Raw genomic sequence first — 14347 nt, 5'->3', positions numbered from 1 at the left:
TCCTTTTGTATGTGACTGAATGAGCACAAAAATGGAAAAACATTGCTAAAAGGATCCTGATCCTAGGCTTGGTCTTTGTGGCTGGCTGACTATATTGATACCTTAGCCACATAAGGTGTGCTTCTCACCTTACCCCTGCACCCACCTCCTCTGTCTCAGCAGCCACGATTGGATATCACGTTAGGATGGGAATTGAGGAGAGTGGATAGCATACTTCGAAGGCTAGGCGTCGCTCAACCTTAGGCATGGGTTATGGAGATGAAAAATAGCTTTTATCTAGTGAATAGTCTGGAATGTTGTGTTGAGAAAGACTGAGGCCTTGCCCATACCTGGTAGGAAAGATTGCTGTGATTATTGATGCTTGCCATTGACTTAGGAAAAGACTGGTCTGCCATCTTGGTTGTAGGGAAAGAGGGAAGAGAAACTAACATTTTGTGAGCCTGTACTGTGTACCAAATGACAAGCAGGGTATTTTCTTGATTTTTTTTTTTTTTTTGATTCCTTTATTGCTCATATTAACCCTGTGAAGACAGACATTATAATCTTCATTTCTTGCAGTTAAGGTGTTTGAGGCTCAGGGATGCTAAGTACCCTGCCCAAGATCACACAGCCAGAAAGTGACAAGGCTGGGGTCAGAGCCCAACTTGTGCTCCTGTAATTAGAGCATACTGCCTCTTGCTCTCAGGTGGAAACTTCCATTTTGCTTTCTTTAGTGGCCAGAAGTGGGGTATATTAGAGTACCTTGTTTCTGTGTTTCAGTAAACTGCAAGAGAATTCATATTAGAAGGAGGGACTACATTGACCTTTGGGCTTGGAAAAATTTGATGTGACCTTTCATTTATCCTTTGTACCTATTTACTTCTAAAGGAGATTTGATGTGACTGTTTTGGCCAAATCCACAAACTAGCACTGCTCTCAAAAGCCTAGGTTTCTGGTTCTTTAGCTTAGCAGCTCTCAATTTCTTCCTGATGATTCTTGTTTGATTTTTTAGAAAATTTCACTCTTTTAAAAGTTGCCCTTGCCCAGAGCCCTTATGAAATGATGAAGTAAGAAAAGCCACTTACCTAGCCATCTGTTTACTCCTATATATAGTGTTTTTCTCTGAACCAGATTTGTTTTAAAGCAATCATACTTAGAACATAGAATTATGAAAAGCAGACTGGCCTGAGAGTTAAGGGCACTTGGGTTGAAACCCCAGCCCTGCCACTGACGGGTCTTGGGCAATTTTGTACTGTTCTCTAGGCCTCCTTTTGCTTATCTTTTAAATAGGGATGTTAATACCTCTCTTACTTGTAAATCAGATGAGATATATGTGAAAAGTATCAAATCTTAGTAATTGGTGTTAGGGAGAACACACTGGACTGGGAGACTGAAAACCAAACTCCTAATCTTAGCTCTGACACCAGTTTGATGTGTGACCTTGGGGGGAAGTATTTTCTTCTGTGGGCCTCAGTTTCACCATTTCTAGAATATAAGTTGTGAAACCCAACCTCCCTCACACCTATCTTTGCACTTGAATTACTGCCTGCTGTAACCTCTTCTCCAACTTTCTGGCTAACTCCTACTTACCCTATAAAAATCAGTCCAGATATCACTTCCTTTCTGAAGCCTTTCCAGTCTGTATTTTATGCCTCTTTCTGTATTGCAACAATTGTATTTTCATGGAACTTTCATGTCTCCTCCATGAGACTGAGCTTCTTGAGAGCAGGGACTATTTTAACTGTGTCTCATCTATCCCTTTATTCTTAGTATTCAGCATAGGGCTTGGTACATAGTAAGTGAGCATATTAAATGATTAAGTGTTTATTGAATGAATGAATTTAAAAATGAATGAACTGTGAATAAAAGCAGTAAGGAGTTGAAACTTTTGGTTGGAACTTACAGGTAAAAGCTAAGGACCTGCTTCGTATGGCTTTGGGCATTGGAGGTAGTTCTTTAATCCTTGCCAGCTGCAGGATTTGGGGGAATATGGGGTCTATTTTGTATCTTGATCTGGGAAAAAATGATTCATGGTCTCTGTTTCTTTCAAAGGGAGCATAGTGAGTGTGGGCGATCCTAAGAAGAAATATACGCGGTTTGAGAAGATTGGACAAGGGTTAGTAGGGGGGCATTTTGTTTCCCTAGAGAAATGACTTAAAAATTGTGTATGCTTGTATATATGATTTTGCTTTTGTATTGCCTCTCATAAACCTTGTTCTTTCTCTACCTCATCCCTAACGCATTTGAAGGTGTTATGTTAGGCTGACTTCAGGTTTGGCAGAATTATGCTTAGTATGAGAGATGTGCCATTAGCTGGCCATGTTGCTAAAAATAACCCTTCAGTGAGAATGCAAAAACCATTTATTTTCTTAGCACAAAACCTGCTTCCCAAATTACAGCTCTGCTTTTTCAGATTAACCCTGTTTACCTGGCACTGAGACCTACCAGCACTAATATGAAATGGAAGGCTCCAAACTGCAGACCCTTCTCCTAGTGTAATGGGACCTGTTTTTCTAGGTGGATGCCAAGATTCATGTCTGTTCTCTGATTTCTTCTCTGCATCTTGCATGCTGCCCTCAGTGTACTGAACTCAGCAGATCTTAACCGAGTTCCTGTTTATGTGCTAGGCAGTATGAATACAGCTATGAATCTGACACGAACTTTGTCTTCAAAGACCTCATGTTTATGGAAAGAGACTGTCAAACACAAAATTATAATATACTTTGATAAGTCTTAAAACTGGCCATTATTTTGAGCAAAAGAAGCCAGATATAAAAGAGCAGAAACTGTATGATTTTGTTTATATGAAGTTCAAGAACAGGCAAAACTAATTTATGCAGAATAATGCTTGTGTCTGGGAAGGGCATGTGAATTGGGAAGGAGCATAAGGAACCTTTGGGGGTGATCTTAGTGGTGAACACATGGGTGTGTACATATTGAAAAATCATCAAGTTGTACACTTTAAGATTTGTGCAGATTACTTTAGTTAAGTTATACCTCTGTATAAAAAAGCAAAATAATAAGATTTCTGCAGACCTACCCAAGTAGCTAAAATTAAAAAGAGACTGGAAAAAAAGTACCTGATTTGTAGAAAGCTCTCAGTGTTAATTTCATGAAAGCATTGTTGCTAATGAAGTCTTTGAAGTTTTCTGTTTCAGTTTTCTTTCTTGTGCATCCAAGAATATTCAAAAATAAGATAAAGCATTGCATTATATAATGATATATTTGTACAGCATTCTACAGCTTACATCTGTTATTTGCATCTGTTGCTTAATTTAATCCTTGAAATCACCCTGGACATGAGTGGATCTTATCTTTTCCTGGTCCAGTACTTTTCCTACTAGACATGCTTTTGTGAGTCTGAACTGGTATAAGGTAGTTAACATCTTGAAGAGAAATTATTTTGCTTGCCTCAAAATAATCTGGGATGGCATTTCCTTTAGTTATTACATTGAGATACTAAGAATGTAGCAGAAAGGTACACAGACAAGTATGGGCAAGTCAGGTCCCATTTCTGGACTTCAGTTTCTTCATCCATAAATTTCAGGGAGAGGTTGTGGACTCAGAGCCTTTCACCTCCAGAACTTCTGACCTTTTTTTTTTCTCATTCAGATGTATGTGGCCCATAAATAAGCAACATTTCCTTGCTTACTTGACAGTTCTGTTAGTGCTAAGGGAGGAATGAAATATTTATTAAGCACCTATGCTGATGTTTCCCCTTTCCATGATTTTAAAACATAAATGCCAGGGCACCTGGCTGGCTCAGTCAGTAGAGCATGCCAGTTTTGATCTCAGGGTCGTGAGTTCAGGCCCCATGTTGGGCATGGAGCCTACTTAAAAAAAAAAAGTTAAAGAAATGCCACACAAATATGATGAATTGGTACTATTATAATTTTTGTTTGCTTTTTTCCCCCTTTAAGACCTGAAGTTTTTTTTCTTTTTTGGACCTGGAATTCATATGTCTTTTCAAGGTGGAAATAATCAAGTATTAACTAGTGGGCCTGACTTCTAGACCTCTGTAATCATGGAGACATAGTCCCAAAATGTCCAGTCCCCTGGGGCCTGGGCATATTTGCCCTTTAAGAATGATGCTTCTGGGGGCGCCTGGGTGGCTCAGATGGTTAAGCGTCTGCCTTCGGCTCAGGTCATGATCCCAGGGTCCTGGGATCGAGTCCCACATCGGGCTCCCGGGTCAGCGGGGAGCCTGCTTCTCCCTCTGACCCTCTCCCCTCTCATGCTGTTTCTCTCTTGCTCGCTCTCTAAAAAATAAATAAAATCTTTAAAAAAAAAATGATGCTTCTGGTAAGATGGGGGAGGATGGGTGTAGGAAGATAGACACAGCTTTATGACAGAAAATGGCTAAAGATAGAAGGACAGGCAATGGGAAGGTAACTGCCAATACAAATAATCCAATTCTTATAGCCCATATATTATGATCACAATTTCCTGGCGTGGTAGGTAGGCTTCCAACTAAAGAGTGGTGGTGTGGAAGCTGGTGACCATAATTTCTAGCCTCAAGGCATACTTACAAGTGACTTTTCTCCCTAAATTGACCTGACTTCTCTGGATAGCATAATCTCAGGGCTTGCCTAGAATGCATTTTGGTAATACGTAGACTTTAAAATTTCTTCAAATTGCATATAATATATCTGACGTATGACATGTACAATTACAAATATTGTTGTATATCACTCACCTACAAATATACAGGGCTCATGATTATAAAGTGAAATTTTCAGATATTTAGAATGGACATGATTGCTTTCCTACCATTATTCATAGTATTTCTCTGCCTCCCTTCCTCCTACTCTCTTTCTCTCTGTTTGTATGTGTGAGTGTATGTATGTATATTATACATATACACATATATGTATAGTGAGATTGTTTTTACCTTGGAGATGGGATAAAAATTATATCAGATTTTCTGGGAGCATATGTGTTGGAAAAAACATTTAATATTTTGTGTTTGAAAAAATGAAAAATAACCTATTTTACAATATAAACTGCAAAATAAAACTCATATCCTCTTATATGATAAATGTTTGAAAATACTGTTCTAAAGGTTCATAGTATAAAAGCAGGAAAGGCACCATGAGATTATTTTTCTAGTTTTTTAGTTGTTATAGTTTTTTAATGTAAATTATAATTGACTGTGACACACATAAGTGTACAACTCAGTGAATTTTTAGAAAATGAACACACCCATGTAACCAGTACCTACATTAAGAAACAGATCATTACTGTTACCCCAGAAGTCCATACCTCTTTTTGCTAAAAATATAAGCCATCCCCTCACCTCATTCTGAAAATTTCCCTTGGGCCCCTTTTCCCTCACTCCTCACCCCTGGTTGAAAACTATAGATCTTATCTTACCGAGGCTCAGTGAAGCTCAGAGAAAGAAAGCTTGTTCAAGGTCATATAGCTAGTAGGTACTAGGTAGATGTTTCAGATTGGAACTTAGGTCTGTTGGCCACTAGAGCCTGTATTCTCTTTCTACCACATACTACCTCTCACATATGAGAATAGAGTAGGGGGTGTTGGGGAGGATTATTTTTGCTGCTGTTGTTATTAACACTTGCATTGTCAGATTGTATGTAAAACTGCATTTGACAGATGTCACTTCATTTAATACCTTTGTTTTTTGTCTTTCTCTCTCTCTCACCTGTTGTTCAGTGCTTCAGGCACTGTGTACACTGCAATGGATGTGGCCACAGGACAGGAGGTGAGTATTAACCACCAACTATTGCTCCTTCAGTTCTACTGTTTTATTATTATTATTTTTTTTTTTTTTTGGTTAATTTTTAGTCCTTCTTAGCTCAATAGGAATACTTCTAGTTTCTTACTATAGCAGACTAGAACTAAACAGAGTAGTAACATGATGAGATTTACAGATTTTGGAAAAAGTCTCTGTGGCTACAGTGTGGAGAACAGATTGGAGGAGATAAGCTTGGAATAGGTGAGTCAGGCGGTTATTGTGTAATTCTAGGTGAGAGATGATGGTTTGGACTAAGGTGGTAGCATAGTATGAATGGGGGGAAGTGGCTGGATTTGAGAGGTACTTAGATAGATTTGAGAGAATTTGGTGAGTGACTGAATGTGAGAATGACTCACAATTGAGTGATCCTGGTCAAGGAGAAAGTAAAAAGGTGGAGGTGTAGGTTTAAAGAAGTTGGATACTGCCTGAGAGACCTTGTGGAACTGCCTAGTGGGCTATTGTGTATATAAGTTTGGTATTTGTTAGAGAAATCTGATGTGGAAGAGATTTAACTTTTTTTTCTTTAAAGATTTATTTATTTAGAGTGAGCAAGTGAGCAGGGGGGGAGGGGTGGAGGGAGAGGAAGAGAGAGAATCCCAAGTAGACTCTGTGCCAAGTGTGGAACCCTATGCAGGGCTCAATCCCACAACCCTGAGATCATGACCTGAGCAGAAATCAAGAGTTGGATGTTCAATTGACTGAGCCACCCAGGCACTCCTGATGTAGAAGAGATTTAAACACATGTCTCTTGACTCCTAATCTAGTGGTCCTTCCATTACTCTGTGCCCAGGATTCCAGTTGACATTGAAGTCCTCATTTGGAGGCACCTCTTTGCCTCTTTCATTTCATTAAGCTGAGAGAGCTCTGACTTCTTTGCTAAGGCCTGCTGACCCAAGATCTTCAGCAAAAGGAAGCCGTGAAGGGAATATAGAGTACTTGAGGTTTTCTTGCATTCTACTCTTGGTTGCAGAGCAGGATTGTTGGTGGGTGTGCTGTGGATGGGAGCTGCCTAAGGAAGTTCTTAGTTCATAGAATACTGGGACTCAGAGGTTGTGAGAGAGACCTCCTGTTCCAGTCATAGAGTCGGGCTCCTCGGAGCGAGGCTACTAGGACCTGTTTGTATATGTTTGGTGGTTGAAACCTCCTGGTATACTGGAGAAGGCATGGTTAAGAGGGATAGCACATATTTCACCTTGCTCTTGTGAGTCTTTTACAAGCATCTAAACCAAATATTGAGGCTCTATTGAGGGTAATTATTGTGATTAAAGATTTGTGCATTGTGCTTTGAGATGAGAATTCAGCAACCTAGATGTTTACTGTTTGGTAGATGTTTAAGTAATTTTGAGCAAGTCATTTGACTTCTCTGAGCCTGAATTTTATTTATTTATAAAATGTGCATGATAACACCTACCTACTGAAAGTTTTGAAAGAATTCAGTAAAGAAATGCATGTGAAAATACATCATAAACTTTAAGAATTAAAGTTTTTGTTACATAGAAAATAACATATTTATTAGTTTTTATTTGTTCCATAAAGCAATTGCTGAAGATATGTCTTATGCCACACTTTGTGCTAAGAACTATGTGAAATACTGAGTCCTGTGCAGGCACGCAGACAATAAAATCATATATAAGTGTTAAGAGACCACACTTTCCATTGGGTACATGTAAAAGTCTTGTAGTGTGGAGAACAGATTGGAGGACGGGAACCTGCATTAAAGTAATGGTGAGTAAGGAAGGATGGTATCGTTGTGCCAGTTTTAAACATGGTGAATTGGAGGCAGAGATAGAAAAGAGGTGGTTATACCGATCCTAAGAAGAACCCTGGGAGGTAGGTAATATTATTTCCTTTTTACTGATTAGAAATTTGAGGCTCAGGGAGTTTAAATAACTTTTGCAGGTTTATGCTACCAGCAGTTAGCAAGGACTGGGTTAGAATCTTGATTCTAAAGCCTAGACCTGCACTCTCCAGACTGCAAGTCCACAGCAGAGCTGAGACTAGGTTCTAGGTCCCTTTGTCATGTTTCTGGCCTCTGTGGCCCTACAGCCCTTGATGGGAGACATGCTGGTGATGGGCAGTTCCTGGAAAGGCCTGGAGCCTGCATGTGTGAGAAGTTGGCCATAGGAAACAAAAACTTGACTTCACTATATGCCTGCCTTGTGGTTACAAAACTATGAATGGAAGCAAGTCCATTAGTGTGGCTAATGCAGTGTGGTCAGGAAGGCCTCATTTCCTGCCCCAGGGAGTATAAATATTTAGTGGAGCTGGCGAGATGCTCTCAGTCTTTGTGAGTGAGTGCTTATTGGGGGGGTATCCACTGGGAAGAGCAGAACTGTTGTCTGTCACATATAGGAAGCTTAGCATGTTAGTGCCAGGAAGTCTCCCAGTTACACAATTACTTTTCAAACCCATTTTTAAAAGGAATGTGTTTAATAGAAAGAATAGACTGGAAGAGACTTTGGAGTCATACGGACCTGAGGGCATTGATTATGATGTTGGGCAATTTTCTTGTAAGTCTTAGTTTCAGTTCCCTTACCTGAAAATACAGGTAATGATTTTTACTTGGAGGGTTGTTGTTAGCTTTTTACTGAGATAACATAACTAGAGTACCTAACATAGCACCTGGCACAGGGTAAGCATTGAATAAACAGTATTGGTGGAACGGTGGTTAGTTTTTGTTGTTGTTCCTGTTGATGTTGTCATTCTTGCTGCTCAGTACCAGATATTCCTCAAATGCAGTTATTACTACAATTTGCATTTTCATTGTTGTCTTCCTTTATTATTTAAAATTTTTACTTATATTTGAGTAACACATTGGCCACTATCTCCTAATTAGTCCTCAAAACAATCCTGCAAAGAGGGGAACCAGGGTTGAGATTATTATCCTTGGTGTATTGATGGAGAGACCAAGGCACAGAGAGCTTTTGATTGGTCAAGGTCAGTAAGTGATAGCCCCAGAGCTTAGGTCCTCAGCACTCAAGCCCAGTTCTTTTTCTGTTATAGGAATGCTATCTGCTGGCCTAAAAGGGACTGATTGGGTGAAGGACATTTAGCCTAGCCCATGGTTAGTGGATAGCTACTGAAAAGGACTCCTGGTATCCAGCCACCACCTCTATGTTATCCTCTGCCTGCCAGTCATCTCTCTTGCTGCTTCCAACAGTGACCTCTTTGAGGTTCATAAACCCTTTCCCATCCTCTAGGATGGCCAGACGAACTCCAAAGGCATTCCTTTGCCTCCAGATCTTAATATATGTTACAAGGGCTCACTATACTTAATGTAATATATCTTTAGATCAATGTGTTACTCTTCAGACATTAGAAAAAGCTAATAACCAAACATTATAGAAAGCTACAGCCAGACCAGAAGCCTAACCTGATAGGAGACCCCCCTCCAAAGCAAATTTTTCTAACTTGGGATAAGGAATGGAAGTTGTAAAAGTGTTTAAAAGAATCATTTCTCTTCTTACTGATGATCTGGATCTCTGCAGAAGACTGCCTATACTTAAGAAATAAGAGCCATGGGTTTTTTTCCCCATAAAAATGTGGGTTATTCATTTTTTTAACACTTCTTGCTGCTTCTGGAAAGACTGATTTACTTATTCTGTTAGGTGTTCATGTTCTTTTCTGTTAAGCGGGAAAAAGAAAATATCTCTAGGGAATAAACGTTTAACAAATAATAGAAGTTCTCCTATGGAATAGAGTAGCCTCTTGCTGATACTATTTATGATTTAAAAACAAGGTACTTATCAACCCACTGAATTCTCTCTTTCTCTCTTCATTTCCACAAACATTTGTTCAGCAACCACTGTGTGTCAGGTCCTGTGCTTGGCACCAGGGGTTCTGAGTTTTCAAATGAGCTCTCAAGCTTCTAGAGATAAACACTCTAACCAATCATCATGGAGGTAGTATGTGGTAAGTTCGCTAAGAGAGGTATAAGTATGATCTTATGAGGCCTTAAAGAAGAGAAAAAGCCTATCTGGTTTAGAGAATGAGGTTTCTTTTGGCCTGACACAAAATATAAATAGGTTTTGAACATGTGAAAAGGGGGCAAGGTCCTCCAAATGGAGAGATCAGATCACAGAGTATGTGAAGGAATACAGTGGGAAGGAAAATCATGAGAACTTTGAATGTTGGGCTGAGGAGCATCTCTAGGCAAACAGAAGCCATTTATGATTTTGAGCAGAGGAGAGTGTTATCAGATCTGTACTGTGGGGAAGACTAATCTGGCCATGTATACAGAATAAATTGGCATCACTTTTGAGGGTTCTAATCATAACTTTGCTATTGAATAGCTGTGTATGCAAGTCACATATCCTCTCTGAACCATGCTTTCCTTCTCTGTCAAAAGGAGTCAATAGTAATAGTTAACTCATGGGGTGTCTCTGAGGATTAAATAAAATAAATCTGAGAATACCTTACCTAGTACATGACACATAGAAGAAATGGATGCAAAAGTGCTTTGGGAATTCATTTATTTCTATAGACAAAAAGCCTATAAAGTTCTTTTTGATACATAAATATTAGGGATCTCGTCCCCCTTTTCTCTTCTCTCTCAATGTGGTCAATTCTGACTCATCTTTCCACAGCAAGCTCAAAAAGTCCTCTCCCCCTTTTTGAAGCCTCTCTACCCTTGCCAGATTGAAAGAGTTCTTGCTCTGTTTTGTGTTTCTACAGTGCTTTGTATGGACTTTTGTTATAACATACCACTTTTTTTCTTTTTCTTTTTTTTTTTTTTGAGGGAGAGAGCACTAGCAGGGGAGCAGAGGGGCAGAGAGAGAGAGGGAGAGAGAGAGAATCTTAAGCAGGCTCCACACGTCTGGCCATCCTAGAGGATGGGGAAGGGTTTATGAACCTCAAAGAGGTCACGGTTGGAAGCAGCAAGAGAGATGACTGGCAGGCAGAGGATAACATAGAGGTGGTGGCTGGATACCAGGAGTCCTTTTCAATAGCTATGAATGAGTGTGGAGCCTGATGCAGGGCTTGATCTCACGACCCTGAGATCATGACCTGAGCCGAAATCCAGAGTCAGACACTTAACAGACCAAGCCACCCAGGTGCCCCCGCACAGCATACCTCTTTTATATTGTGATTTTTTTAAAGGTATTTTTCACATATAAATATTTTATTAGGAGAAAGTTTGATCCTCAAACTTTGATGCATGTCAGAATCATCTGAAGCGTTTATTAAAATAGTTTCTGATCCAGTATGTCTGGATGGGACTTAAAAATTTCAATTTCCAGCTAGTTGCTAAATGATGTTGATGCTGCTGGTCTGGGAACCTCATACTGAGTATACTGGTTTATGCGAATTCTGCAAGGGCTAAGACTGTATTTTATTCATCTCTGTCTCCTTGGTGTTTAAGGTCTGGTACTAAGCTGTTGCTCAGTAAATGTTGAGTGACTGGTTGCACACTGAATGTACTCTGATTTCAGGTGGCCATTAAGCAAATGAACCTTCAGCAGCAGCCGAAGAAAGAGCTGATTATTAATGAGATCCTGGTCATGAGGGAAAACAAGAACCCAAATATTGTGAACTACTTGGACAGGTATGGAGTGATAGGTCCTGTCACAGAGATCAGCCTTTGGAACTGATGGATGGTGGCGCTAGGCTGAACTGCCTCCACTTGAGAATCTTCTATGATGCTTGGCTGTCTGCCTCCAACCCTGATTCCTGTTGGACACTTCTGATTGCTGTGCAGTCCTTCTGAGTTAGGTGAACCCTACCACCGTGTAGCTTCTAACAGCTGATCCTAGAACTGTTTGTTCTGCCTCGGAGAGGCCCTTCAGCCCATCTGCCAGAGTCCGACATGTAGGTCTTTAAATCATTTTACATCTCAAATTTTTCCTTTTCCTGCTAACCCTCCTGAATAACTTCTAGTTTGTCTTAATCTCTTAAAATTTGACAGTCAGTAGTTTCATTTGAGGTTTGGCCAGTATGGAAAGAGTAAGACTTCTCTTTTGTTCTAAACTCTACACAACCTAATGATTTCATTCACTGTTTTATTTTTAGGAAGCCTGTTTCATTGTTGACCCCTAGTAAGTTTGTAGTCAATTGAAATCTCTGATCCCTTTTTTTATTTTTGCCTTAAACTGGTAATGTAGAACTTTTTAGTAACCATCATTAAATCCCATTTTAATTATTTCCATCCATGATTCCAGCTCATGAGAATTGTGTTCTTCAACATAATAGTGGTTGCAGCTAACATTTGTGTTATGCTTTACTTTGCACCAAACACTTTCATGAACAGTATCTCATTGTGAGGTAGGGTTTATTATCTGTATTTTACTGATGAAGAAACTGAGGTTCATAGAAGTTAATAACTCATCCAAGACCAGTAAGCCAGTAAGTAGCAAATGAGGGTTTTGGATTTGAATATTCCTAGCACCAGCATCCATGCCCTTTCCATCATATCATGTTCTTTTCTCCTATATATGAAAAAAGAAAGTGAGCTTCTTGCCTGTTTCAGAGACATCACCAGTGGAGGTGATACTGGACTAAGTCTTGGACTCTTAATTCCTTTATTATCTATGCTGCATTGCCAACTATATTTCGTTTCTGCCAGATTCTGCCAGATTTCTTGTTTTGCATCTAAAACATTGGTAAGCTTCAGTTTCTTTAAAGAGGAAAGGAGTTGGACTTTGACCTTCCCAACACACAATGTTGATAAGTATAGCGAATACAGCCTTCTTCCTTCCTGGGGGATGATTGTCTCTCTATGACGGGGATCATGACTGGCTCTGAAAAATCCTCTGGAAGTTATTATTCACCTTCCCATCTCTTTGAAGAACTTATTATATAGAGAATATAGCTTGGACAAACTACTGAAGGCTATAACGGTACCAGTTTTTGGCTCAGGATAAGGAAAAATGAAAGCTGCACAATAAGGGTATGGGCGTTAAAAAAATGAGTCTCTTATCACTGGAGGTGTCTAAACAAAATGCATGACCATGTTGTTGAAGGAATTTGTGTTCTGGGAATAAAATTAGATTTATAAATTTGTTTATCAATCAAGTCTTTGCTGGTGTTTCCAGAGGCTTGTACTGTGAAACCAGAAGAAAATAAGGCTCAGTCCCTGCCCTCAAATAACTCCTAGTCTGGTATGGGGAAAAAAAAAAACATCTAGGAGCTCCTGTGGGGGGGCAGAAGTGGGTACCCTTACCCTGAGCATTAAATGAAGGTATTGTAATTTAGAATCTTTGGTTTTTGTGAGTTGTCCCAGAAGAGAACTCCATCCATATTTGTTCTTCTCCAAATGTGTGATGCTCTGAGGCTTTAACTTGAGATACGATTTTTGAAGGTACCTTGGCACAGTGTAGAGCCACCAAGTTTTTGGGACAACCTGAATCTGGTTGTGTATTGTCTTAGCTTTGACAGTGACATGTTGGGCCCAGGTAAAGAGGCTCTGCTTTGTCAGTGTCCAGAGATAGTCTCTTGGACCCTCATATTTCTTCCCCCAATCAGTCCAAGCTGACAGATATCTCCTTGATGTGCTGGGTAAGAGGCATAATGTGCATTCTTTGTCAGGGAAGAAATAGGCTCATACCAGTGGAGGGCTTTTTACCCAGTCCTAAGTTATCTTTTGGTCCAAGTCCTTATAATCTCTCAAAAGAGATTGTTGAAGAACACCCTAATCTGTCATATATATTCTTCCTGGAAATTAAAAAAACTACAAGACTTTTAGTTACAAAGAATATAGAATCTACTGAAAGAGTACTAGGTTCAGAATCAAGAGAATAGGATTCAAATCTTACCCTTCGCTGGAGGCCATTTTTTTTAACAGTCTCTCCATCTGCCCAATAGTAGTCCCAATATCAGGATGACAATAAGATGCCATACCACACAGCTCAAGCCAGTCCACTATAGGTTCTTTGTCTGAAGCTAGCAGAAGAGTCTGTAGGGCTCTGGGCTATTCTTCTTTTCATTTCTTACTCTGTAGCTAAAGAAACTGACCAGACAGGTTAAGTGATTTTTTTTATTTATCACACAATAGGGCTGAGTGATCCAGTCCCTGAGTGATACAGTTGGTTCTAACTCATGTCTCCCTAATCTCTGCAGGGAGACTGTACTAAATGTCAGTCCTTGGCTTACCAGAAGAGGCTTTGGCTCTGCAGCTTGAATTCATTTCATTCCTAGAATCAGAGACGCTCAAAATGGAGATCTTGCCAGCATAATGACTATGTGTATAATACTTTATAGCTTTTAAATGGCTTTTACAGCCATTATTTCATTTAATATTTACAATCAATTATCTTTTATTTTGCTCATTGATTTACTCAGTGAATATTGGCATCTATTATGTTGGACTCTGGGGATAGAGTCTTTTTTTTTTTTTTTTTTAGTTTTCCTTTTATTTTTTATTTATTCTTTTTTAAAATTTTTTTATTATTTTGTTAATCACCATACATTACATCATTAGTTTTTGATGTAGTGTTCCATGATTCATTGTTGCATATAACACCCAGTGCTCCATGCAGAACGTGCCCTCCTTAATATCCATCACCAGGCTAACCCATCCCCCCCCAACCCCCTCCCCTCTAGAACCCGCAGTTTGTTTCTCAGAGTCCATAGTCTCTCATGGTTCGTCTCCCCCTCCGATTTCCCCCCCTTCATTTT

The 14347-nt window shown here is 39.5% G+C and overlaps 1 protein-coding gene across 2 annotated transcripts in view; it reads left to right on the top strand.

Annotated features, from left to right (window-relative positions):
* The window catches only part of PAK1 (p21 (RAC1) activated kinase 1), a 139969-nt gene that overhangs the window by 110492 nt on the left and 15130 nt on the right, over positions 1-14347 (top strand). For both annotated transcript variants that reach the window (XM_021704727.1, XM_021704728.1), the window contains exons 8-10: positions 2032-2095; positions 5653-5701; positions 11167-11279. In XM_021704727.1, coding sequence (XP_021560402.1) covers positions 2032-2095; positions 5653-5701; positions 11167-11279 — 226 coding nt within the window. The remainder of the gene's footprint in view (positions 1-2031; positions 2096-5652; positions 5702-11166; positions 11280-14347) is intronic.

Source organism: Neomonachus schauinslandi, chromosome 11, assembly GCF_002201575.2.
Source record: "Neomonachus schauinslandi chromosome 11, ASM220157v2, whole genome shotgun sequence".
In the NCBI taxonomy this organism is placed as follows: Eukaryota; Metazoa; Chordata; class Mammalia; order Carnivora; family Phocidae; genus Neomonachus; species Neomonachus schauinslandi.
Note: the sequence above shows the minus strand (reverse complement) of the source record. Positions and strands in the feature narration are given on the sequence as shown.